At 38.6% G+C, this 26,344-nt stretch overlaps 1 protein-coding gene across 1 annotated transcript; it reads left to right on the plus strand.

Annotated features, from left to right (window-relative positions):
• Nucleotides 1-189: 189 nt before the first annotated feature.
• Nucleotides 190-25,134, plus strand: LOC132037756 (K(+) efflux antiporter 4-like). The gene is made up of 20 exons (XM_059428360.1): nt 190-700; nt 1,557-1,600; nt 2,799-2,857; nt 2,963-3,041; nt 3,173-3,234; nt 3,354-3,429; nt 3,591-3,665; nt 5,860-5,931; nt 6,018-6,101; nt 6,290-6,358; nt 7,158-7,235; nt 7,413-7,501; nt 8,639-8,735; nt 8,820-8,873; nt 8,987-9,082; nt 22,393-22,581; nt 22,706-22,783; nt 23,037-23,081; nt 24,394-24,483; nt 24,610-25,134. The coding sequence occupies exons 1-20, from the start codon at nt 484-486 to the stop codon at nt 24,688-24,690; spliced, it is 1,734 nt and encodes a 577-aa protein (XP_059284343.1). The 5' UTR covers nt 190-483; the 3' UTR covers nt 24,691-25,134.
• The last annotated feature ends 1,210 nt before the right edge of the window (nt 25,135-26,344 follow it).

Genomic DNA, 26,344 nt, shown 5'->3' on the forward strand with positions numbered 1-26,344 from the left:
GTGTTGCCCACGCCATTCAGTAATTGGGGGTTTTGATGCGTTAAGGGGTAATTTAATTCACTTTTAAGATGTGTAATAGGTCGCTCGTATAATTTAGGTATGATATTGATATTTTGGGTATAGTTTAAGGGGTTATTTGATGTATTTTGCCAAAAAAAAAAGGTCAAAATGTTTAAAGATGTGAGCGTTTGCTGCCACGTAAGGAAACTTCATGTGTATTTCCACCGAAAACACCTGGCGGAAATCACAAGAAGCGAATATAAAGGAGGACTTTTTTGTACTTTCACTCAACTTCACCCGTAGCCCGAGGCTTTCCTTTTCCTCTCTCTCTCTCTCTCTCTCCCGTTTGCCGATAACGTGAACGTGATAACACTACGATTCGACTTACAAACGGTTACTAATAACTTCAATCTGGCACCCTTCTCTCTCTCTCTCTCTCTAAAACCCTCAATCACAGTTTTCTCTCTCTCTCTCTAGCACAAAATGAAAATGAAAATGCGAGTGCTCTTCTTCGTTCTTCTTGTTCTTTCTTTCTCTTTCAAATGTGATGGTGATGAGAAGGTTGAAGAAGACAGAAACGATGTGGTAGTAAATGGTTCTGAATTGAACAACTCGTCTAGATCTACGGAAGTTAGTTTCGCTAATATGATCGATCAAGCTCTTGAAAAGGAGTTCAATGAGACTGACGACAAGTCCGATGGTTAGTTTGTTCAATACGATTGCAATGCGGGGTTAAAATTGCAATGTTTCAGTAGTTGTTTCCCACTAGTTTCGAGTTTACCTCTTTAAACTATTAAATCTGGATTATTTGAGTAGAATTACTTTCTGGACTGATAGTGTTGGTGCTTGTGTAGATTTGGTTGTTTATTCTCTTGTATGCTAATAGAAACTTGATGTACATGCCACTAATGCTAGTGATGACAATGGTTATGTGATTTAGGCTAAAATTGCAATGCTTCAGTAGCTATTTTCCCACTAGTTACAAGTTTACCTATTTAAACTAGTATTAAATCTGGATTAATTTGAGTAGAATTACTTCATGGACTGACAGTGTTGGTACTTGTACGGGTCGTTACAGATTTTCTTTTCCTAGATTTGGTCCTAGTATTACGCTAGTAGTTTCTTGTCCTTCGATATCTGCTGTTTCTTGTACTTCGATGATTATTATATTAATTTGTGGTAGTTACTGCTCCTTTTTTTCAGACTGCTCTATCATGCTTTTTATAGTATTTTGCAATGGCTTATTCGCTCTCTTTATTTCCTTTTTCGTACTGCTTTGAATTGCTTGTCCTTGTGCCGAGGGTCTATCGGAAACAACCTCTCTATCTCCCAAGGTAGGGATAAGTTCTGCGTACTCTCTACCCTCCCCAGACCCCACTTTGTGGGATTTCACTGTGTATGTTGTTATGTAGATTTGGTTGTTTATTCTATGGTATGCTAATAGAAGCTTGATATACTTGCCACTAGTGCTAGTGAGGAAGAGGGTTCTAGAATGGCTTCAATATTGCTATATGTCTCTCTCGTACTACTATTTATCTATTTATTTTTCATTTCAGCTACTGATCAGAGAAGCTTCAACAACAGCGTGGCGGAACAAGAGGTTTGCCCTTAGTTCCTTTGAGTTGTCTTAAATAGTGAAAATAATTTGGGGTCAAATGACTTGTAAACTTCAAATAACTACTGTTGTTTTACTTACCAGAAGTTATTGCGATAGTTCTTCAGTTATCTGTTCCTTGAAATAGCGGTTGGATAGGATACTTGAAGTCTGATTGCGGATCTGTAACTTTAATGGCTTGTTTTAGGGTTTTCCTTTATGTATTTATTTGCTACAGTTTTTGCGGTTTTGTTTTTTAGCCATAAATGGGAACTACTTAAATAACAATTATTCATGGATGAATTTTCGGGACTGCCATTTGGAACATCTTCTCTGAGAAAGTACATTCTAGTTCTGATGGCGGTTCTTTTCCTGCAAAGTTTTGGTTTGCTCGCTTGGTCAATTAGCAACTGTTATCTGTCGAAGATTCATTTATTACCAACTGGCTGGTCTTCTCTTACTCGAAGGAGATAAAAGGTCGGGGCTACAATGTCACGTCCAGTGGTAGTTCTGCTCATATTTAGACTGGAACTTAATCCCTGTACTCCGATAAACCAAGTTGTTGAGCATGATAACGGTGATGCTTGTAGTTCAAGTTAGGCATTGCACAATTTGATGACAATGAAGTAGCATGCTTTTGTGAGCTAAATGGTATTGTGATATTTACTGTCTGTTTATGTGAAAATCATGATGATAACATATAGCCTGTTGCCCTTTTGGTATTGATGTTTCCATTTTCAGAAACAGATGACAAGGGGAAAGATGCAAATCTGCAATTGCCAAGAAGAGCTAATAAAACATTGACTTTGTCACTGGAAAGTAAAAAGAATGAAGTGCTATTATTTTTGTAAATTAAATTTATGAAATAAGGATTTTGATATTGGAGTTTTATTGGTTGTTTTTCTTTAGAGCTAGATACAGATTAACATGGCTGCTATGGTGAAAAAAGATTTCAAAATTAGTGACTTGGATTTTTTATTTTTTATTTTTTTAAAGTTATTGTGCTAGTAGATTGTATTAAATGATACATTATTCCTTAGCTTAAGGCTCTATTCTTTGCTTACCATGTAGCTTGTAGTTTAAATAAGAAATGTCAGAGAAGAATATTAAGATGTGTCTTCCTGTTTGTGTTATAACTGTGACCTGTTTCCAAATCTGTTGTATTTAGCGCAATAAACATTTCTTGAAATGCTTCATTTCTCAGGCAGTTTTGGAAACTGTTGCAAGGGTCAAGCCGAAGAAGAATGAGACGAAGGAGGAAAAGTAAGTTTAATCTAATATTTGGTACATGCTATTGTACTTTCAATGGTCTCCATGTTATTGGAAATGAAAAGACTGAATAGTGTTGGAATCACTGGTTTTTAATAGGTCATTCCAGTTGCATGATGTTTTCCACTTGGAGAATGACAATGGAGCTGAAGATACACCTACCTTGATAGATCGAAAGGTACCTATTGCATCTAGAAAGTAGTGGGTCTAGTTATAGGCCGTACAGGAGCATTGGTAGTAGCGAGAGATGATTATGGATACCTGAACACGATTTACTAACTGGTAGCTTCCCTCCTGCTCCTCCATCAGGATAATGTCTTTATCATGTCTAATCGCAAGTCGAAGTTTCCAGTGCTGCAGCTAGACTTGAGGTTAGCTATAACTCTGTCCTACATCCTGGTCATTTTGAACTAAATGAAAAAGGAAGACTATTATGTTAAGAGGAGCTATATTGTTAACTAATCTGATTTTATTGTAAACCAATGGGCAGATTAATATCGGATCTCGTTGTTGTCATTGTTTCTGCAACTTGCGGTGGCATTGCGTTTGCTTGTGCTGGACAACCGGTGGGATTACTCATCCTTTGCATGTTTCTAATGCTAATTAAAGAGCATCTTTCATTTTCTTCTGCAGTTGTGCTATTTTAGATGCTGATGATATTTACTTGGCTGCTTTTACACACTTTAATTTATAAACAAGTAAGTCCTCTCCTGTTAATATTTTTCAGGTTTTCACAGGATACTTGCTAGCAGGATCTGTAATTGGACCTGGGGGTTTTAACTTTGTCAGTGAAATGGTGCAGGTACGTTGATTTCCAGTCTGATTCATTAAAGTAATTTACATGGATAGTTTATCATGTGAAATACTTTTTATTCGATAAGTAACCAAGATGTTATAAATCAACAAAAACAAGAACTAAGATAATTAGCAAAATCCAGCACTTCCCTGTCAGCATGGTCAAATGTTTTCCCAGTGTCTAGTTTTCCCATCTGACTTTCCTTCCCATCTGACTTTCCTTCTCATCTAATTCTGTCTGCATCCTGCTCATTGATTGTGCAATTCCCCGATCTAGTAAGCATGCTAAATAACTCTTCCAGTTCCCAGTATTGGAAGTATCTTCTGAAGTTAGGAGACCCAGTGTTGTTGTCTCTGTCCTGGGAGATGGTGGAGTTTGGGTTACTTGAGATTGAGAAGAGCTGGATGTTCATACTGGAGCGTACTATTACCTATCCATCTGTCTTTCCAGAGCTTGACATGCAAATCGCAATCAGCTTGGTATTTACAATACTGATTGATTTCCTCCCAAAGTTTAGCAATGTACTTCCAAGGGCCAACCCCAAAGGGTGCTCTGGAGACTTTGGTGCGCCAGTGTCACTGAATTCCATGTGTTGCGGAGTATTACCTTTTCCCATAAGGCTTGATCATCCCTATTAAAACCTCCATAACCATTTCATAAGCAGACATTTATTTTGGACAACCAAGTTCTTGATACCTAAACCACCAGTTGCTTGGGAAGTGCGATTTTTGGCCATTTGACCAAATGGAATTTGTGAGACTTGTTGTTCCCTCCAATAGGAAGTTCCTTCTAATTTTGTCTTGCTGCATCTATACCTTTTCTGGCATTTGGTAGAGAGACATGTAAGTACGTGGGTATGCTGTCTAGGGCACTGTTTGTGAGTGTAACCCTGCCCCCTAGAGAAAGTTATTGCATCTTCCATGAAGCATTTCTCTATGATGCCTCCCCATATATCCACAGCTCTAAATTTAGCCCCTAGATGTAAACCCAAATATGTTTTGGGCAGTGTTTCAGTAGTACAACATAGGATGTCAGCCAAAGTTTCCAGGTTCTGGATTCACTGGATAAATGGTGCTCTTGAGCATATTAAGGTGTCATGCTGATAAGATTTCAAACATTAGTAATGGATAGATTTAAATGGAGCCCCTGTGAATCCTCAGCTCTAAAGAAGATGAGTGTATCTGCGAGATGTTATTGAGTTTCCAGGCACATTCCCCAATTTAAGCCCCTTAATTCACTGTAGGCTTCTGGCTTTGTTGAGCATTTTGCTTAACCCTTCCATTGCTAGTATAAAAAGGAAGGGGGACAGCGGATCCCTTTGTCTGATGCCTTTTTGAGGAGAGAAAAAACCAACTGGAAGTCTGGGATAGAGTTGATCAATATTGAGTATTTCTTTGGAGTAAAAAGTTATCTGTTCAATAGAATAAGATAAGAGATTTTTTTGGATTGGCAATAAGAAAGTAGAAACTAGAGAAACTGAATACTTTCTCTTACTGAACATCTTAATGACTTTGTACAAGATCTAAACGATTTAAACCTATTAAGAACTAATAATTGGTTGAGGAGAAAGAAAAACAAACACACTTAATAGGCAAATTTAGGCCTCCATTAAGTGGAAACAAATGAGGCCTACGAAGCTACATACTAATTTTGTGCTCCTGTATTCAGATCTCCCTATAAAGCCCAACTTAAGTCATTAGCATTGGAAGACAATAAGGCTGAGATAGAGTTGCAGCCACTGACAAATTCTTTATACGTTAGCTCCTTTTTTCCCAAAGATCAGTTACAGTCTTTCAGGCCATGTTGTAGGTCCACTCAATTCTTGCACTTAGCCCCTCACTGAATTTTGCGGACTTGAACATGTTACACTTATTATTTTGCCTTTAGCAATTTGTAATCTGTAAGGGCTAATGAGTCATTGCATACATTTTCAGAGTTCTCAGATGCAAATTAATATAGTTGGTGAGCCGCTTAATGGCTATCTCGCCATTTCTGCTCCTAGAAATTCAATTTCTTTACTAACTGCATATGGCAACAGTTATAGCCTCCTGATAGATTTTTGTGCGTATGGTGCATTTATGTTATTTAAGTTATCTTTTGGACTATCACCGTGGAATGTTGTGCTAATGGTCTAACGGGTATATTCTACTTAGGTTTTCTATGTTCGTGTTTCCTAATATCCAGTGGTTACATCATTCAGGTGGAAACAGTTGCTCAGTTTGGTGTTATTTTTCTTCTATTTGCATTAGGTTTGGAGTTCTCCACGGCGAAGGTTTGCCTTGATTTCTAAATTAAGACAATTTTGTACTTTATCTCATTGAGTGAAAGCAGAAATGCAATTTTAACTTTTAACCGCAGCTTCGCATTGTTCGAGCTGTTGCTGTGCTAGGAGGGTTACTCCAAATATTTCTCTTCATGTGTTTGTCTGGTATAACAGCCTCGGTATGTGATTTCTATTATCACCTTTTCTTGGAGCTACCTTTTCGACATGTAGTTCAGCTCTGGGGATTTGCATTTTTGAAATGTTGGTCTGAATGTTTGAAACTCCAATTATGCAAAATTTAGCTTCCGTATCTCTATTATTTAGTTCCTTCAACTTACTCATAACCATGAACAAATGATACTTTCAGTTATGCGGCGGGGAAGCATCTGAAGGTGTTTTTGTCGGCGTCTTCTTATCAATGTCTTCAACAGCAGTGGCAAGTCGATGTCATTTTTGAATTTGTCTTTCCAATTTAATTCATTGTACCATCAAGTATTTTTCATGTGTTTTTATTCAATTTTCATGTCAGGGGTGAGACTGAGAATGGCTCTCCCAAATAATGGAAGTTTTCCTGTTCCTAGAGGAAAATGAAAAAAAAAAAAATTAGTTGAAATTTAAATTTACCTAAGGTATTCATTCTCAAAAAAAATTAAGGAAAGGACAATGAGAATTTCTATTGCGCATGCATGAATCACTTTCTGTTTTTGGTTCAACCCCCTATATCAGTTACTTTGACAAAATGTTAGGACCTCTGTTGAGTGCTGAAAGACAGGAAGTAACCTCCCCATTCTAGGAAAGGTTTTCTGAATAATCTGAAAAGTGGTGTATTGTAGAAAAATGTACTAATAGAAGAAAGTGTATTATACAAAGATGTAGAATGGGATTCACTTAAATTGTAATATTGTCACGATACATGATGCATAAGCATTTCATTTTTGCCTGGATCAGTTTTGTGCTTGAGAATTATGATTCAAGGTACTAAAGACCCAACAATAGAGTAACTGGAAATTGTTTCAGGATCCCTGACCTGCTACAGATTTTCTCTCCCAACACATTTCCTGTCATAACTGGCTAATTACTGAATAGAGAAAATGGTAAAACAGAGGGAAAAAATGCATTTTGAATGTTGAATCCCCTAATTGGATGTTATGGACTTGAAATATTGTAAAGGGCACATTATGCTTTAATTAGTAAAGCTTCTTATAATATATTGAAGATCTTTTTATGAATAACAGGTGTTGAAATTTTTGATGGAAAGAAATAGTGTTAACACCCTCTATGGGCAAGTCACTATTGGAACTCTTATTCTGCAGGTCTGTCTCAGCTCTCCTCTTTTGTGAATATAGCAATGTCTTTGACAAAATATTGGCTCACCACTATCTTTCACATGGATGTGATATAATTTTTTTTTTCTTATTCATCAGAATTTTTTTTGTTCTTCTCAAGAGTCCTTCCGTGATTTGAACTTTTGAGATGTCTCTGGTTTCCAGGATTGCACGGTGGGTTTGCTATTTGCACTGCTTCCTATTCTAGGTGGTACTTCTGGTGCACTTCAAGGAATGTTTTCCATGGCAAAACTGTAAGCAGTTGTGATTGAATGATTTTTGAATTTGGAATATAGACTCAAATCTTTGTGAAACAACTATTGTTACATGCTTTAAATCATATTTTCTGTCTACATAATGCCATATGTTGTTCGAATTTCGTCTTTCTTGGAGGTGAGATTATGATATCCATCATTCTATGGTGGTTATGTGGAAATTATGTTGCCAAGCAGAAGTGCTTTCAAGCTAATCTTGAACTTTTACCTTGTTTGACTCTTTCTTTTTTTATCAGTAAAAGGTAACTTTTATTTATGTTCAGCAAGAAAGTATATGCTGGGGAGTATTGTGTAATAAGCTCAAAAATCAGTCATAGCCATAGTAGAGTATAGCTGCATTACTGGTTGTGTAATAAGCTCAAAAAATCATAGTCTTTTTACATCATTAACTAAATCCATGTTGCACCAAAAAGAAAGTACAGAGATACATATGTAGTTCACTCTGATTATAGATTCTTTTTGCCCAAAAAAATTCTTGCATTTCCTTCCTTCCAAATGGACCGCCAGATTGCAGCTGAGTTTGAGTTCCAGTCCTTAACTGGAGCTTTTCCCAAAACTTTTCCGCGCTTCATTGACGTAGTTCCACTGTAGGCATTGGCATTGACCAGTTAAGTCCTAACATGAATAAAAAGACAGTCTAAAGCTGAGAGGTGAAACTTTCAGTGCTTCATATGAGTTTTGACACCTTAAGTGTGACAACCCACTAGCTTATACCAACTACTTTACTGAACGTGCTGGATTTTGTGCAAAACCAATAAAAGTCAGCGGGTGCGTCATTCTGGTTCAGGGTGTCATGTCTCTCTAAGCACTTAGGACGTATATCTCATACACTCAACATATGTATCAGTATTAGAGGGTACATTTCATTTTCCCCTTCCATAAATCTTAAGTCCAGTTTTGTTGATTAGTTTCACTACAGCACAACGAAAGCTCCAACTTTGCTTTAACCTCTATTATACCCAACCCCACTACCACCAAAAAAAGAAAAGAGACCAAGAAGAAGAAGAATGAATAAGAGCACATTTCCTGATTTTGTTTTCATTCTTCTATGCTATTGATATTAAATAGTTCAAATGTCAATCTTGTCCTTGACTGCTGCTATCCCTTTGATTACAGATTTGCTGTTCTGGTCACATTCTTGATCATTTTGTCGGTATTATGTCGCACTTGTGTACCTTGGTTTCTTAGGCTAATGATAGGCCTATCTTCACAGGTAACTTTGCATCTATTGAAATAAAACATCCTTTATGTCACAGCTGTTTCTATGTTTGATTGTGCTTTACTGAATTCTTTGCAGACTAATGAACTGTATCAACTTGCATCTGTGGCTTTCTGCTTGCTCGTTGCTTGGGTTTGTCTCTTTTTCATATCTCTGAACAGAAACTGCATGATTCTCAACTTTTAACCTCTTACTATCTCCTAGAAATGGCCTACTTGTGGATTAAATGGACTGTTGCATCTCAGTGTAGTGATAAACTGGGATTGAGTCTTGAGCTGGGTTCTTTTGCTGCTGGAGTGATGATATCAACAACCGATCTGGCTCAACATACACTTGAGCAGGTTTGTCATCTCGTACATTTCATCAGCTTTTTGTTTTCCTCGTGTCTCTCTCATTGCTATCTTTATCTACGCGCAAGATACTGAATTGTCAAAGATTCTCCATTGACCCTTAGCTGTATCAAAATTATGAAGATTATCTAATTGGAACACGTATAAAAAATGAGAAAAGGGTAAAAAAAATGCCCTCAACTAAAATAGAACAAGTCTGCCCTCGGCTAGAATTTGGTCCTAAATATGCCCTTATTGTTAATGGACTGGCTAAGGTTTGCCCCCTCAGCTATAAGAAGAACAAATTTGCCCTCCGTTTGAATTTGGTCCAAAATATATACCCTTATTGTGGAACATCTTGATCAGATTGGCCTCTCAGAACTAAAAAAATTCACTTTTTTTCAGTCAACCCTTTTATTTTAGGGTCAAAGGTTTATTTTACTTTTATTTAACAACGAGTAAGAACAAAAGAAGAAAATAAATGAAAAGAAAAAACAAACTGTAGAAAGTTTTTTCCTTCAGAAATCACATCAAAAGTGGAGAAAATATTTCCCAATAGCATTCCTTTTTGCTCAACGGATGACTTATTTGACTTCTATTTTTTAAAACGAAAGAAAGTAACAACAAAAGAAGAAATAAAGGAAAAGGAAAAAGAAAATGTGGATTTATTTTTTTTCTTCAGGAATCAATTCAAAAGCAAAGAAAATATTTCCCCAAAAACATTCCTATTTTCTCAATAGATAACTAATAAATCTTTTCGCTTTCTGATTTGTCTTTGAGAAGATCAATACTTCTTGTCTACGTAATTGTGATCTTTTTTGGCATCGCAACAATTGCTTTCTTCTGCATGATCAAAACTTTTTGTTAAGCATATATAGTAACTCCTTCCAATTTCTCATTTACTTTCAATTATTTCTCACTGATTTAAGAATATCAATTCGGTGTGGGTTCTTGAACATTATTTATTTTCCCATGAAAAAAGTTTGATTTTCTAGAATTTGTGCTCTATTTATTGTTGTTTTCTAGAAATTAGATGTAATTCAACTCTTTAACCATCTTGGTGTGACAACCTGTCACGTCATCATGACACTTAAGCGCCACTTGGAACTATTTTTGCCATGTATGAAGCTTATGTGTACAGAAGAGGCTAGCTTATGTGAGAAGGTTCTAGAGAAATATGGGGATTTCTCTTGAAAAACCTTAGAACTCTTTGATTTTGTTAGAAAGTCCTTGGAACGTTCTAGCCTTGTAGAGAGTTCTAGAGAAAAGCCTGTATCTCGTAAATATGAGGGACTTGTACAATAATTATTATTTACCCACTAGTCCCTAAACAACTAGTATAAATAGGGGCCATTCATTTGTAAATGCATTAAGCAAACAAATCAAGTTCTCCACAATACAAAAAGCTTCTTTATAGCAAATTTCTCGTCTTCCTTATCTACTATTCCCTTAGCGATCTTGAGTGTATTAATCTAGGGTGACTTGGCATAGCAAGATCGTCAGCAAGTTGTCAAGTGTCGCACGTGCGCTTAGTTTAAGACTAAGGACGTGACAACATGGTATCAGAGCAAAGGTTGCAAGTAAGAGAATGATTAACAACGGAGAAATCAACACTGCTAAAATCCAAGCCAACATCACCTATGATGTCACTGGCAAGAAGGGTTATAACAAGAAGAGGAATGCCGCCAACAAGAGCCAGGAGGTGCCGCCCGAGGTTGTGTCAAGCGAAGGCTCCTCAATGAAGTAGAGGTCTTGCCCGAGGATGTCTAGCTCAGTAAAAAGCGTGGATCGTAAAGGTGAAACGAGGATGGATGCCGTGCAGATCTTTAGCCAACTCTTGGAGGAAGGTGGATGTCACCCTTAGCGTTCTTGAGGGACACACTCTTGAAGAGATTGCGATGGTGGGGCGTATGCAGGACAAGATAGAGCGAAGCTAAACCATCACTGCCTTGTGCAGACTCATGGAGGCGTTGAGCACTATCGAGTCCATAAAGGCAAAAATGGAGGCACTGGGGAGCTGGTCAATGCTGGCATGACTGAGGCAACCAATAATGTTGTGACGAGGAGGTCCGGATCGAAGCTCCCAAGACACCAGTGTTCAAAGGTGTTCGTGATGGACAAAAGGTAGAGAACTTCCTTTGGCACCTAGAGAACTATTTCAGGTACGGCAAAGTGAGGGACGATGAGGTCAAGATCAACACTGATGTGTTGTATCTATTAGAGCCTGACATGTTACAGTGGAGAAGGAAGGGCCGATGCTGAGAGAGGTCTGTGCATTATTAGCACGTGGGATTAGTTCAAGTCCGAGTTCAAGCGATAGTTCCCCCAAATAGTGTCTTGTACAAGGCAAGGCAAGCTTAGGGAGTTGAAGCAAACAAGGAGCATACGTGACTATGTTAAGGAGTTCACCACCCTTATGGTTCAAATCCTCACCTCACCAGCGACGATGTTATTTCACTTCATGGACGATTTGCCTTATTGGGCTAAGCAGAAGTTACAACGCCGGCAAGTCGCGTACATAGATCAAGCCATAGTGGAGGCTGAGGCTTTGATGGATTTCAAGCATGACAAAGGCAAAGGGAATGAGTCAAAAGGTGGCAATGCTAAAGGTGGGGGAGACCATGTAAAAAGCAAGGAGATACATTAACAACACGCCAAGACTCAAGATACCAACAAGTTCGATAGCAAGAAGTCGATTGGCCGCCAGGGCTACATCGAGAAAAAAGCACAGACCGAGAAGAAGGGATGCTACATATGCAGAGGGCCGCACGGCTTTAGGATTTGTCCCGACTTAAAGAGTCTTAGTGCCATGGTACGTGAGCGAAAGAAGCAGACATAATGAGAGTTCGCGTGTGGTGCTATCACGAACTAAGTTGCGCGGACTCTTCGTTTTTGATGCAGCTCCCGTCTCGACACGGGACGGGTGTGGGTGCGGGAGCGGGAGCGGGATCAACCAACTTCGGATACTTTGATTGGAATCCATAGACAAATTTGGGGGGAAAATTGAGATTTTGACTCCTCAAAATGAAAGATAAAACAGATTTAAGACATGGGAAATGACATACCTTTAATATTATAGTCCTTTTGTCTCATATTCGTTGCTTCATGTTTCAGGCCAAACAGAGAGAAACCAAGAATTCAAGGGGTCTTTTCTTTATAACTCTATTTTTGTTATTTTGAATTTTCTTAGTTGAATCCCCACACCCGAATCTTAAAATTTATATTTTGCTAAATCCAGCACTCGGATCCGTACCTGTATCGGATACCCGCACCCTAGTCTGAGCAACTTAGATCACAAAATCAGCTAGCCAGCTCGAAGAGAATAACAATCAATACGCGGACCTTACCATTAGCAACATGTTGGCTCGTGCATTGGTGGACATTGGAGCGACTCAATTTTGTGACCGAGGCCATAGCGAAGAGAATAGATTTGAAGTTCGCTCCAACTACCTCCTGTGTGAAGATCTTGAATATTGAGGCACAAAATGCTCGTCTATAGCCAATGGTGTTGGTGTCAAATTTGGCAATTGGAAAGGTACGACAAACTTTACTGCTACATCTATGGATATCTTTGACATTATCTTTGGGGCAAGAGTTTTTTAGACGTTGCCACGCGATGATCGACCCCTACCTCCAACATCTCTTAGTGTTGGAGCGAGGAGCTTGCACGGTGCCTATCGTGACTATGTCGTAAGGACATTGCCAATCACAACTTTCAGCTATGCAACTTATCAAAGGGCTCAAGAAAAGGGGAGCCGACATTCATGGCAACCATTGCAAGTTTGGAGGAAGACAATGGTATTCAAGAGACACTACCGCCTTGCATAAGAAGTTGCTCGAGGAAAACAATGAGTTTATGCCTCACGAGTTACCTAAGCACTTGCCTCCTAGGCATGAGTTGGATCACAAGATTAAGTTGTAGCAAGGGGCTAAGCCACCCGCATTCGCCCCTTATCGCATGACATCGCCTGAGTTGGAGTAGCTTAGGAAACAATTGAAAGAGCTACCGGATGTTGGTCACATCAGCCCATCGAAGGCACCCTTTGGTGCACTGGTGTTGTTCCAAAAGAAGAAAAGATGAATTGTTGTGCGTATGCATAGACTACTCGGCGCTTAAATAAGGTCACAGTGAAGAACAAGTACCTGATCCGCTCATTGATGACTTATTTGATAGACTTGAACAAGCCAAGTACTTTACCAAGGTGGATCTTTGCAAGGGTTACTACCAAGTTCAGATTGCGGAAGGGGACGGACCGAAGAAAGTATGTGTGATGAGGTACGGAGCCTTTGAGTGGTTAGTGATGCCCTTTGGTTTAACCAACGCACCAGCTGCAAATGCATCCTCCTGAACAAGATCTTTCATCCCTACCTTGATCAGTTCATGGCAGTCTGATGACACAGTCATCTACAACAACACCTTGGAGGAGCACGTGGAGCACTTAACAAAGGTTTTCCTAGCTTTGCGGGAGAATAGATTATACATCACGACGGAGAATTGTGACTTTGCACAATTAAATGTGCTCTTCGTAGGCCATGTCATTAGCAATGGCAAGCTACTCATGGACGAGGCTAAGGTACGGGCTATCCAAGAGTGGGAGGCGCCTATAAAGGTAATCGAGTTTTGATCCTTCCTTGGCCTTGTTAACTACTATTGTCGGTTCATCAACGGCTATTTAGGCAAGGCAGTACGATTGACCGAGTTGCTAAAGAAGAACAAGACATAGTTTTGGACAGAGCACTACCAAAAGGCGTTCGAAGACCTTAAGGCAGTCGTGACAGAGGAGCCAGTTTTGGCGTTGCCCGACTTTAACAAGACATTCGAGATGCGTACAAATGCTTATGACTTTTCCATTGGGGTTGTCCTGATGTAAAATAGGCATCCCATAGCATTCGAGAGTCGCAAGTTGAACGAGAAGGAGCGGCGTTACACGGTGCAAGAGGAGATGACTGCCATTATGCATTGCCTTTGCACATGGAGACACTACTTGCTCGGGTCGAGGTTGCTAAGTCAGCCTAAATTGCTACACTCAAGATCACTAAGGGATTGGTAGATAAGGAAGACTAAGAGAAATTGGCTAAAGAAAGCTTTTGTGTCGTAAAGAACTTGATTGATTTGCTTATCAAAAAAAGAACTTGATTGATTTGCTTGATCCATTTACAAATGAATGACCGCCTATTTATACTAGTCATTAGGGCTAGTAGGTACATAATAATTATTGTACAAGTCCCTTGTATTTATGGGATACGAGTTTTTCTCTAGAGCTCTCTACAAGGCTAGAAAGTTCTAAGGACTTCCCTAGCAAATCCATAGAGTTCTAAGGTCTTCATAGAGAAATCCCCATATTTCGCTAGAACCTTCTCACATAAGCTAGCCTCTTTTGTAAACGGTAAAAATAGTTTCAAGTGATGCTCAAGTGTTATGATGACGTGGCTGGTGTGACTCTCTCCCCTACCTAATGTTGCGAAGACCGCGGCGCAATGCTGCTCCATGAACACTTCAATCTTGTCCTTGGACTGCCGCAAGTCTTTGTATCGCTTCAATGTGGCTTCTTCCGGTGCTTGCCCCTTCCAATGGATGAGAAACATGGTGGTGGCCTTTTGTCCTTGTTTTAACTTCGCTTGGTAATCAATGATAGCCTCAATCTCTCTATCATACGAGGCAATGATAGTAATAGGCGCGCTACTCGATTGGCCCCTACTCGGATCATCCTTGTCTTCGTTCAAATAAGATGTTGGAAGTTTGTGAGTTCTGAGAGGAAAATCTGAGCAAGTTTTTCAATGATAACGGCATATTTGGGACCAAATTCAAGTGGAAAGCAAATTTGTTCTATTTCCCATAGTTAAGGGGCCAATTTGAGTCCGTCCACTAAGGATAGAGACATATTTAGGACCAAATACAAGCAGAGGGCAAACTTGTTCTATTTCCCCATAGTTGAGGGGCATTTTTGACCCTTTTCCCATAAAATTTTGATGGCATTAGTTTTCCAGAGAAGATAAGTTTAACAAGATAAGTTTTAACAGATTAGAAAATCTATAATCATCAGGACAATAATGGATAGAGAGAATTCATTTGGTGGACGGCAACTAAATTGGGATTAGGTATGTTTATTGATTAATGGTAAGTGTATTATAATATGGCACCAAGGAGGTGCTGTAAAAAATATTTACAAGATACCATCAGAATATTCCTTCCCGTTCTTAAAGGGATTCTATGCGTTCTATCACTGCTTCAACATCATTTACAAAGCCGAAAAGGGCCAAAACTGTCCCTGATCTATTGGATTGGTTTAAAAATGCCCTCTGTTGACTTATTGGACCTGAAATACCCCTATCGTATCTTATGGTTCAAATATACCCCTGAACAATTAAAAAAGTCCAAATATGTCCCTCGCATCAACTGCGGAAGCCACGTGAGGTTATATTTGGACCTTTTTAATTGCTTAGGGGTATATTTGGACCATTTCAATTGTTCAGGGGTATCTTGGAGCTAATGTTGGAGTTAGGTCAAAGCTATTACATATAAAGCTCATAACATGGACTCTGCTTAGCTTAGCTATTTCAGCCGTTGTGTCTTATGCCAACTGGATAAAGTATACCCATTTAGCAGCAAAAGACGTAATTTGAAGCATGTCCCCGAACAATTGAAGCAGTCTAAATATTAATCTTGAGCAATTAAGAAGGTCCAAATATACCCCGACCCCGCGTGGCTTCCGCCATTAGTGCGAGGGGCATATTTAGACCTTTTTAATTGTTTAGGGGTATACTTGAACCATAAGATGGCAATAGGGGTTTGAAACCAAATCCAATAGTCAGGGGAGTCATTTACAAAATTCTGTTTACACCAAAAAATGAAACAAAATTAAACGATTCATCTTGATTTTCTGAATAGGGTTTCCTTTATCTTCAAAACACCTAGCGTTTCACTTCCTCCAACCTCGCTACCATATGCAAGTCGGAATGTTTGCCACAATTTCCTTCGATTGGAATTCTTGCCTCTGATGCTCCAATATTTCAGTAGCTCACACAAGTGCACCCTGGCATGCTCCATTTTAGTCTCCTCACCATACTAAGAAAGAATTGCCATAGCTGGTCCTTAAGATGACAGTGCAAAAATAAATGAATGATACTAAGAGGGTGTTTAGATTGGCTTATTTTAGGTGCTTATTGGCTTTAAGCTCTTTTCTACTTTTTGTGGTGTTTGGGAAAGATAAAAAGTGCTTTTAAGCATTTACTTTAACACCAAAAAAGTACAAAAAATAAGCCAAAAGCTAAAAGTTGGGTATTCCCAACTTAGGACTTTTAGCTTTTAGCTTATAAGTTACTCTTAAAAAGCCTATCCAAACACCCTCTTAGGCTTGTTTCCACATAGATAACATATAGAGCACAACTGGAATCCTATTTTTTGGAAATTTTCATATCTTAAACAAGCCTCTTGTGCTACCAACCAAGTGAAAGAAGCCAATTTGTGAGGTGCATTTTGTTTTCTAGATTTGCTTCCATGAAGAATGATCCCTTTGCTTCCCACCAGAATCGAAGTGGAAGTAACATGACTTTACTGTGAAGTTGCCCTTTCTATGAATCTTCCAAATTAGCCTGTCACTGTTGTTATTGTCCAGACCTTTAAAAGGCTCTAGTGCATCCAAAAATTCAGCAAGCCTTCCCATTTCCCAGTCATTCAAGAGTCTTCTAAAGTGGAAATTCCAACCTTAATGTTCTCTGTTGATGGCCAACCTCGATCAGGCACCAAAGTAGGTCTGGAAACGAGTCTTCTAAAGGGGTTTGTCCAATCAAAATTTCTCGCCAGGAGGCAATTTTCCTTACATTCACCCACTTGAAACCCAACATGACTTGCAAACTTGTGCCAGAATGATCTGATGTTTTTCCACACACCAACACCAGCTGAAGTAGTTGCTGCTTTTGTGATCCAGTAGCCTTGAAGGCCAAATTTCTCACTGACAACAACTTTCCATAATGATTGTTCTTGTGAAGAAGACATCCAGAGCCATTTCATCATCAAGCTCGTGATGTTTTGGATTCCTAATGCCAAGACCACCTTCCTTCTTGCTATCTGTAAGATTACTCCACTTTACCTAATGCAAAGATATTTGTTTCTCTATTGCCCTACCAAAGAAAATCTATTCTCAATTTATCCAACCTTCTCCAACATCTTACTTCATCAAAAAAATTTATCCAACCTTCTCCTCTTTAACAGGAAGAGGAAACAGGGACATCACATATGTAGAGCGTGAATCTAGAATACTATTAATCAGTACTAGTCTATCCCCAAGGACAGATACTGGCTTTTCCATCTTGGCAACCTCTTCTCACTTCTTTAACCACCCCTTGCCTGATATCTAGAGGCTCAATAAGTAGTAGGAAGAGTTCCCACCTCTTCAATACTTCCGACATCATTCACTGGGAAGACATAAATCTTGTTCCAATTTTGACATGAAGACCAGACACTGGTTCAAGTTCAAAAGACAGTCAGAATTATTCTTAAATGTTTAAGCTGCTCACCTGTAGCGTCACACATCACGAGTGCCATGGACATATAGGAGCTGTGAAATTTCCAAGTTGCTATTCCTCCTACTGGTCACCTTGAAGCCCCTAATGAAATCATTCTATTTTGCAATCTTTAACATATTACTCGAGAATAGGGGAAATCGGAGGGAAAGAAAAGACAAATACTGGAACAAGTTGGCAGCCTAGAGTTCATTCAAGAACAGAGACCTCTGACTGAAGATGAGCAGTTGCAGAAGGCTCATCTGGATATGGATTATGAAGAAGTGGCTAGAAATGAAGAGATAACCTGGAGACAAAGATCTAGAGTGCAATGGATCAAGAGTGGAGACAAAAACACAAAGTATTTTCTGACACTTTAATGGTTGATGGAGTTAGCTCCTCTGAACCTATGGATATTCAAAATGCAATTCTAGAATTCTATCAGAACCTTTACAGGGAGACAGAAACAAACATGGAGACCAAACTTGAACATAGTAGGTGTCCATAGTAATACATAGCATTACTGTAGAAGAGCAAGTATGGATGTCAAGGCAATTTGAAGAAGATGAAGTATTGGAAGGGATCAAACTGTGTGCTGTTGACAAGGCACCTGGCCCGGATGGATACACAATGGCCTTCTTTCAGGCTTTTTGGGATGTTTTGAAGGAGGACTTGATCCCGACTTTTCAGAATTTCCATTATCAACAGATGTTTGAAAAAAGTTTCAATGCCACCTTTGTGGCCTTGATTCCAAAGAAGGTGGGTGCAACTGAACTAAGGGACTTTAGGCCCATTAGTTTAATACTGGTGTGTACAAGATAATTTCCAAAGTGCTGGCAAGAAGGTTAAAGAGGGTGGTGAGCAAGTTAGTCAATAAGCACCAAATGGCATTCATTAAGGGAGGCAAATTGTGGATGCTGCTTTAATAGCAAGTGAGTGTATTGACACCAGACCTAGAGGAGCAGAACCAGCAGTGATGTGCAAGTTGGATATTGAAAAAGCCTATGACCATTCGAACTGGAATTTTCTTATCAAAACTCTTAAGACAAATGGGCTTTGATTGCAGATGGCTAAAGTGGATGGAATTCTGCATTAAAACTACCAGGTTCTCTATTCTAGTAAATGGAGAACCTGTGGGTTTTTTTTTCCAGCAGAAAGGAGCAGAAAGGGGGCTCAGGCAGGGGGATTCTTTATCCACTTTCCTTTTCATGGAGCTATGGAAGGCTTGGACAACATGATGGGAATTGCTTCTCATAATAGCTGGATCAGAGGATTTAATGTGAGAAACAGGGCAAATGAGGCTATGAAAATATCCCATCTACTGTATGCTGATGATACAGTAGTTTTTTTTAGGCAAATCAGGAACAGATCTGCCATCTGAGGGTGATACTAGTGATTTTTGAAGCATGCTCTGGGCTGAAAGTTAACTGGAGGAAGAGCAGTATCTTCCCAGTCAAGTAGGTGCAGCAGATCCAAGTGCTTGCAAGCATTTTGAATTGCAAGATTGAGAACTTGCCCACTTTTTTATCTGGGAATGTCTCTGGGATCAATGCATAAAGTAGTGGAAATCTGGGATGGCAGCATAGAGAAGATTGAGAAGAAACTAGCTCTATGGAAATCTCAATACCTATCCTTGGGAGGAAGACTCATCTTAATCAACTCAGTCTTGGATTCTTTGCCTACATATGTGATGTCCTTATTTCCTATTCCAAGCAAGGTGGTTAAGGCTTTGGACACTCTAACAGGAACTTTCTATGGCAAGGAAACAATGAGGAAAAAAAGTTCAACTTGGTAAATTGGGAAGTAGTTCAACAAAGCAGAATGCATGGAGGATTGGGGGTGAAGAATCTAAAATTACAGAACAAGAGCTTACTTATGAAGTGCTTATGGAGATATAATCAGGAACGTCAGGCACTATGGAAAGAGGTGATCCAACATAAGTATGGCCAAAATGGAAAATGGTGTACAAATGAGGTGACAAATACCTATGGTGTGGGGGTATGGAGGACCATTAGCGCTTTCTGGCTGGCTCTGAAGGCAAATGCTAACTAAAAGGTGGGTAGGGGTGACAAGATTCTTTTCTGGAAGGAAAATTGGAGTGGACAGGGGACACTACAACTACTGTTTCCTGGCTTATTTTCTATAAGCACAAATCCAGATAGTGCAGTAGAGGAGATTGGGAAATAGCATGGGTAGCAGAACTATTGACAGTAATTGGTGGATTTCAAGGAACTAATTTTAAGCCCGATAAATTGACATGGAAGCATAATCAAAATGGACTGTTCTGTGTGAACAGATTGTACAACAAGAGTTTGACTGAAATAACAGGGAGGGCACCAGGACCTTGGAAGTCCATTTGGAAGAGTGTTTCACTTGGCTGGTAGCTAGGAGAGCCTGTTCGACTCATGAAGCACTGCAGAAAAGAGGAATTAACATTGCGTCATTATGCAAGGAGGCCTTAGAAACAAACAATCAGCTTTTCCTTCACTGTGAAGTTAAGGCACAAGTCTGGGCATTGTTCATTAACTTGGCTAAGGTGAACTGGACTATGGGTGGACACACTACAAACCTTCTAAGCTGTTGGATAAGAAGGGGAGGGAGCGAGAGTCTGAAGATTTGGTGGAAAATAGTTCCTGCCTGCATCTGGTGGAACATTTGGAAGGAAAAAAAATGACGGAATATTTGAAGGCAGAGAATGTTCATTGCAGAAGATCCAATGGAAGGTCATTACTTCATTAAATTTTTGGTGTAAAGAACAATATGTAGAAGAGGAAGTTCAGTTAGTGGACTTTTTAGGATTACTTCAAGTATTTTTCTTTCAGTAAGGTGTAAATTTTTGGAGGTGGAGCATACCCTTAATGCTGAGGAATGCAAAGTTACTAGGTTCAAAAAAAAAAAAAAAAAAAAAAAAAAAAAAAACATATGACTGAGCCCTTCCACGACTAAGATGAACAGTAAAGGAGACATTGGATCACCTTGCCTTAATCTTCCTTGGGAGGGAAGGAGGAAAAGAAATCCACCGGAGACCAAATGACTAAAACAGAGTATCTAACAGTGCTAATGCAGTAATAGATACCACTTTTCCATTTCCTACCAAACCCCATCTGACTTAGAAGTTTAAGTAGGAAGTTCTAATTTACATGTCTGTTTATTATGAAAGCCGGCTGTGAATTATCCACCGGCTTGTTTATTACCAACTTGAATATCTGTAATTCATGACCCCCATTCTGACAATGTGCAAACATGATTGAAAAAACCCCATAGTGTACCCGTCAGGACCTGATGCTTTATCATTAGCACTCTAATTAATTGTGTCAACAATATCCTTCTCTTCAAAAGGCCTCTGCAACCACCTGTTTTTCCTCTTCAGTGATTTTAGGACATTACCCATGCCAAACTCTGGCCTCCATTCTTCATTTTGAGTGTAGAGATTCGTGTAGGGATTAGGCATGTTCAATAATCCCAAATAACACAAGTTAAAATTTGTTTACATCTTCTCTGTTAATCAAAGTATTCAGTGATGTTACGCCACGGCAATGCTATTATTACAAATACATATATATTTTAAGTCTCGGTAGAGCCTAATAGCTATCAATACAAACGGCCCCTCCGAAAGTTCTTTTATTTCCTTTTTTTTTTCTTCAAGTTACCAGTTTCAAAAAAAAAAAAAAAAAAAAAAAAAATCTTTTATTTCCTTTTCCCTAGTTTATATTAACCTGAAAGTACAAAATGGAGACATTCCAGCTTCAATCTGTGTGACTCCCAACTTGTCATCATTTTTTGCCTCGGTTTTAGGAAAACCCAATTGAATGTTAAATACTCCCTCCGTCCCAATTTATGTGGCACCGTTTGACTAGGCGCAAAGTTTAAGAAAGAAAGTACGACTTTTGAAATTGTGGTTAAAAACAAACCTTAGATATTTATGTGGCTATAAATCATTTCATTAGGGGTAAAAGGGAAATTTTAAAATTAAGTTGTTTCTAATTATAGAAATGTGACGTTCCTTTTGGGACAGACTAAAACAGAAAGTGGGCCACGTAAGGATGGAGGGAGTAATAAATATGCTAATTTCCAACTGTAACAAAATTACAGTGCAGTGGATAGTGATCCACATCTTCCCCTGGCTTCTATACAAGCAGCAACAGCTTATTATTACAGATCTCAGCCTTCTCAAATTATCTTGCTGTCAAGATAGCATAACACATTGCACAAGAAGTGCTCTAGTACTCCACAATGATTTCCATTAAGGTCGAGTTGCATACAATGGATAATTGGAAATAATTTTTTTGAAGGCAAATCAAGAAATATACTCAGCCTTATGTTTAGATCTCTTTCTTTGTTAGCTTTTTGGTGCAACCTGGTCGTAGTGCATGACGTAGATGCCGAAGTTAGATACGATTGAGTAGATGCACAATATGTAATTTGAGGCATAATTTCAAAGACCTCTCTCCAGGTTTGACTTTATCTCACTCACTTTGTTGTGGGTTGCAATATGATGCTCACAACTCCCTTATTTTGACACCTTTGTAACAATTGTTTTAACTTAATAATCATTAATGCAAACCAAAAAATACAACTAGAGTACTAGAGCACTGAAAAGAGCATTTCTTGAGGTTGCAACCAGACCCATTTTTTATTTATTGAGGCTTTGAGCTTATATATATTTTTCTTTGCTGAGGAAATGATCCTCTCTTAACAGTTTCATAGAGTTGTAAGTATGTTGGAAGATGTGGGTTTCACATACTCTTAGCTTATGCGTAGATTGTTACATCATCTGCACTACATGCATTGTTCTTAGCTGGGTTTTCATTTTGTTGCAGGTTGAACCTATACGGAACTTCTTTGCTGCTCTTTTTCTAGCTAGCATCGGAATGCTCATCCATGTTCATTTTCTTTGGAATCACATCGATATCTTAGTAGCAGCTGTTATATTGGTCATCGTTATAAAAACTATAGTGGTTGCTGCAGTTGTCAAGGGTTTTGGTTACACCAATAAGGCTGCCATTCTTGTAAGTTCTCCTAATCTTTTGAAGTCATTATTTCTGAACTCTTTTTGGTATATAAAGCATCTATTATATCTGGTCTTTTCTACCCATTTTACATTAATGACTCTTTTTTGTATGGTATGTCCAGGTTGGAATGTCTCTGGCTCAAATTGGAGAGTTTGCTTTTGTTCTTCTTAGCCGTGCTTCAAATCTTCATCTAATTGAGGTGCTGGTTTAGTAAGCCCTTTTTAAGCAGTGTTGAAAATTCTTTTATGCTTATGTCTACAATAATCTGATGCCCATGTGATATTTCAATTACCATTTTGGAGGAATTTTGTGTGACTTGATGGAATTGAAATTGATTTATTAATAAGTTGTATTTCTTTACTTGTTGCTACTCTCAATTATGTATATTCAATCATTGTTGAGTTATCCGACTGCTGATTTGAGATGAATAATGGAACTCGGTTATGCGGCAGGGTAAAGTGTATATGCTGCTTCTGGGCACAACTGCACTTAGCTTGGTATGTTTACTGTTTATTCTCTTTTCTAGAAACAGTTGCTGTAGCTTATGAGAGTGTGTTGTACGTTTTATTTGTCTTCTCGCTTTTGATACTCGCTTACCTTTCGATGAGTGATAAATTGGCGAATCTGGACGTGACACTGCATGTTCTCTTGGGAGGTAAAGAGCTGCTGCTTCGAAAAAAAATGGAGGACTTGCGATCACTGCATTAAGGGGTTTTCCATAATTCCGTCCTGGTAGGGGCTGGGTGTCAGTGGTTAGGCATAAAGAAGCATATCGAGACTTTTCCTGAACTAAGCGTATTTGAGCGCTAAACGTCTTTTACAGTTATCCTGGTGAAATTTCTTGAACACCTACAATTGGATTGCAAATGAAAAGGTTTCTGCAGATTTTACCAAGAAAGCTTTACTTGTACTTGCTGCATGGATTATTATGTGCTTGTGATGGGTTAAATTGTACTTTAGAGTGGTCGAATAAACAGGTGAGCCAGCTTTACAGATAAATCAATTCAGAGAAAAAGAGTTGCATGCAAATGTAAGAGCTTCTGCACGGGCGTTTGGAAAACGTTCATGGACTTCATGATCTATTTTTTGGATTCTAGAGGAATAATAAATAGGATTCTTACATAAGGTTGTTGAAGATTAAATAGAAGAAAAAAACAGAATTGGAATGTCAAAGAGAGTGTGGAAGAATGGTTAATGAAGGGTCAATGAAGTGGGAGTAGAACCTTGTGGTCTCAATTCGAAATTACAACGGAAGCTAAAACACTAGTTGATTTCTTCCCTTTGCCTAATTCTTGATGAGGGTAGAGTTATCCGTACCTGTGTTGGTGGAGGTAGCAGTCAGTACCTAATGGAATAATCGAGGTGTGCTCAAGCTTGCCCTGACACCTCCTTCTAAAAAACAATTGGCATGTGAAAGGGTAGTCCATTGAGTAGTGTCTTCAACAAGGGTTGTAACAGCTCAGTTTCATTGCTACCAGAACACTCATCATTTCTTAGTATGTCTAGTTTGTCAGTCTTTTCCGGGAGTCTGAATTTTGAAATTTTATCCTTAGTCAAGATATTGTTGGAAATTATATTTGCAATGCTTTGGCTAGAGTTAGCAGCCAAACCTTGAATAAGGACTGCTGCCATCTGTTTTTGACAACTAAACTAGTAATTTGGTGACGGAGACGACTTATGAATTATTAAATGGGCCAATATGGAGAGTATTTTAGGGAAAGGCCCATCAGTAATAAATTTGATGGTTCTATTTTATCTTTCATTTTTGTTTCTATGCTGATATGTGAGTGCTCCAAATCAATGTTACAGGTGACAACACCTTTGCTTTTCAAGTTAATTCCTGCTGTTGTGCATCTTGGAGTACTACTACGGTGGTTCTCACCTGAAATACCGAATGAGGTAACTTTTCGCGTGTAAAGAATGGCTGGTCTTTTTGCAGTTTTATCAGCTCACTTGGTTACATTTTCCCTTGAATACTTGCCTGTGTTAAGAGTTGAGATCTTGGAAATGATTTTTTCATCCCAGATTGGACCCAAAGGAGATATCCTACGTGCAGACAGTTCTAAGCGTATCAGTGTACTGATCCAAGGATCCCGTGATTCATGATAGTTAAACAAAAAAACAAGAAGCAGCAAAAGCAATTCTCACTTACCTGATGGTATTCTGATGCTAGAAGACTGGAGTGCAAAGGAGGTTGACTGACTGGACAGTTCATAATCATGAAGCTCCTATGCACCAACATCGGGTAGTTTTCTTTGATACATCGGAGAGATCTCAAGATGCAGAGCCGTTGATCTATCTGCCAACATTCTCTGGCATTTATTTTTTGATAGGTCATTACTTCCAATTAGGTGCGCGACATACAATCATGTCCATCTGTAATGCAATTGTTTATATTCTAGCTTGATTTTAGTTTTGTTTTCCGGGGTTGTCAAAATAACCCTCTCAATTTCAGTCTGTAAATAGATGATAACACATAAATGTACGAATTATAGCTGTATGTATACAACTGATCCTGAAATTTTCTGGTGGAGTATCCAGTGCATAAAATTGCATGTAAGCCAACTCCCTCCCCCCCTTTCGGGGCTCTGCTGCCGACAGATCCCTCTCCCCTAACCAAGCACCAGAACTCCAGCTGATCTTATTTCGCATAACTTGTACCCTGTTTTCAAAGTTTGCACTTCATAATGAAGCTAACACTGATGAATTTGCCAATTTTACTTTGTCACCTGCAAATAAATTAAGAGCTTCTTGCTATGTTATTTACTCGTGATAGCTGCAGCAATAACCACATAGCTTTGGAAGTGTATTGGATTCTTTCTCACCATCTATATTTCTATGCAAGACCTTGTAAGAAGCAAAGGATTCGGTCCGCTAATGACAGTTTTTTGCTCAAGAGCTTGATTGGCTTGAAGGGACAGAAAGAAACCGAAAGTAAATGAAAAGAAAGGTAATGCACTTTAAATATGGATTAAATATGGACCATTTTTCTTTTTCCTTGTTTGTTCGAATCCTACAGTTCTAACAGGACCTAATTTTCTCTTTTTTATTTTTTATGTATCAGGAATAAGGTTGAGTCGGAGAAACATCAAATGGATTTAAGGTTAGATTTTGCATCCTTGTTGACAATAATAGGATAACGTGTGGACCCTGTTAGTTCTAACGCCATTGTTCTTAAAAGCTAAAATTAAATGTGAAAAGTCCTTTGCACCCAATTACATAAACAGTTATCTCGTCCTCACTGTCACTAGAAATATAACTACTCCATCCGTCTCAATTTATGTGACATTTTTTGCTTTTTGAGAGTCAATTTGATTAAACTTTGAGGCTAAATTGGCTTAGATTAACTTAATATTTTAAGATTAAAATTTATATATTTGAAAACTACATAAAAAGTATTATAATTTGCTAACTTTTCTCATATCAATCTGGTGAAAAAATACATCTTAAAATGTTTGTTAAAATTCATACAGTTTGAATCTCGGAAACTAAAAGTGCCACATAAATTGGGACTATTTTTTTTTAAAAAGTGGCATCATTTTTCTAAATATAATCCTTAATGTTACGATCATCAGCAATCTTAAGCGTGTGCAGAAAACCACATGGAATGAAATGTCGAAACGTGTCCAAGTTTGGGTTCATCCTATTTATGGACTCATTCATTATAAAACCTTTCCATTTTATCCAGAATTTGTCGTGCATATGTTTCATAGATACGACAATCTGACCCAATTTGCAAAAGCTTAAAGCAAGTGGTCCT

Source organism: Lycium ferocissimum, chromosome 11 (genome assembly GCF_029784015.1).
Source record: "Lycium ferocissimum isolate CSIRO_LF1 chromosome 11, AGI_CSIRO_Lferr_CH_V1, whole genome shotgun sequence".
Classification (NCBI taxonomy): domain Eukaryota; kingdom Viridiplantae; phylum Streptophyta; class Magnoliopsida; order Solanales; family Solanaceae; genus Lycium; species Lycium ferocissimum.

Bases quoted from the DNA above. Each gene is read 5' to 3' on its own strand.
- LOC132037756 (XM_059428360.1), top strand. From the start codon at position 484: ATGAAAATGAAAATGCGAGTGCTCTTCTTCGTTCTTCTTGTTCTTTCT. The intron at 5,932-6,017 runs GTTTGCCTTGAT...TTTTAACCGCAG, and splicing joins TGGAGTTCTCCACGGCGAAG to CTTCGCATTGTTCGAGCTGT. The intron at 22,784-23,036 runs GTGCTGGTTTAG...GTTATGCGGCAG, and splicing joins CAAATCTTCATCTAATTGAG to GGTAAAGTGTATATGCTGCT.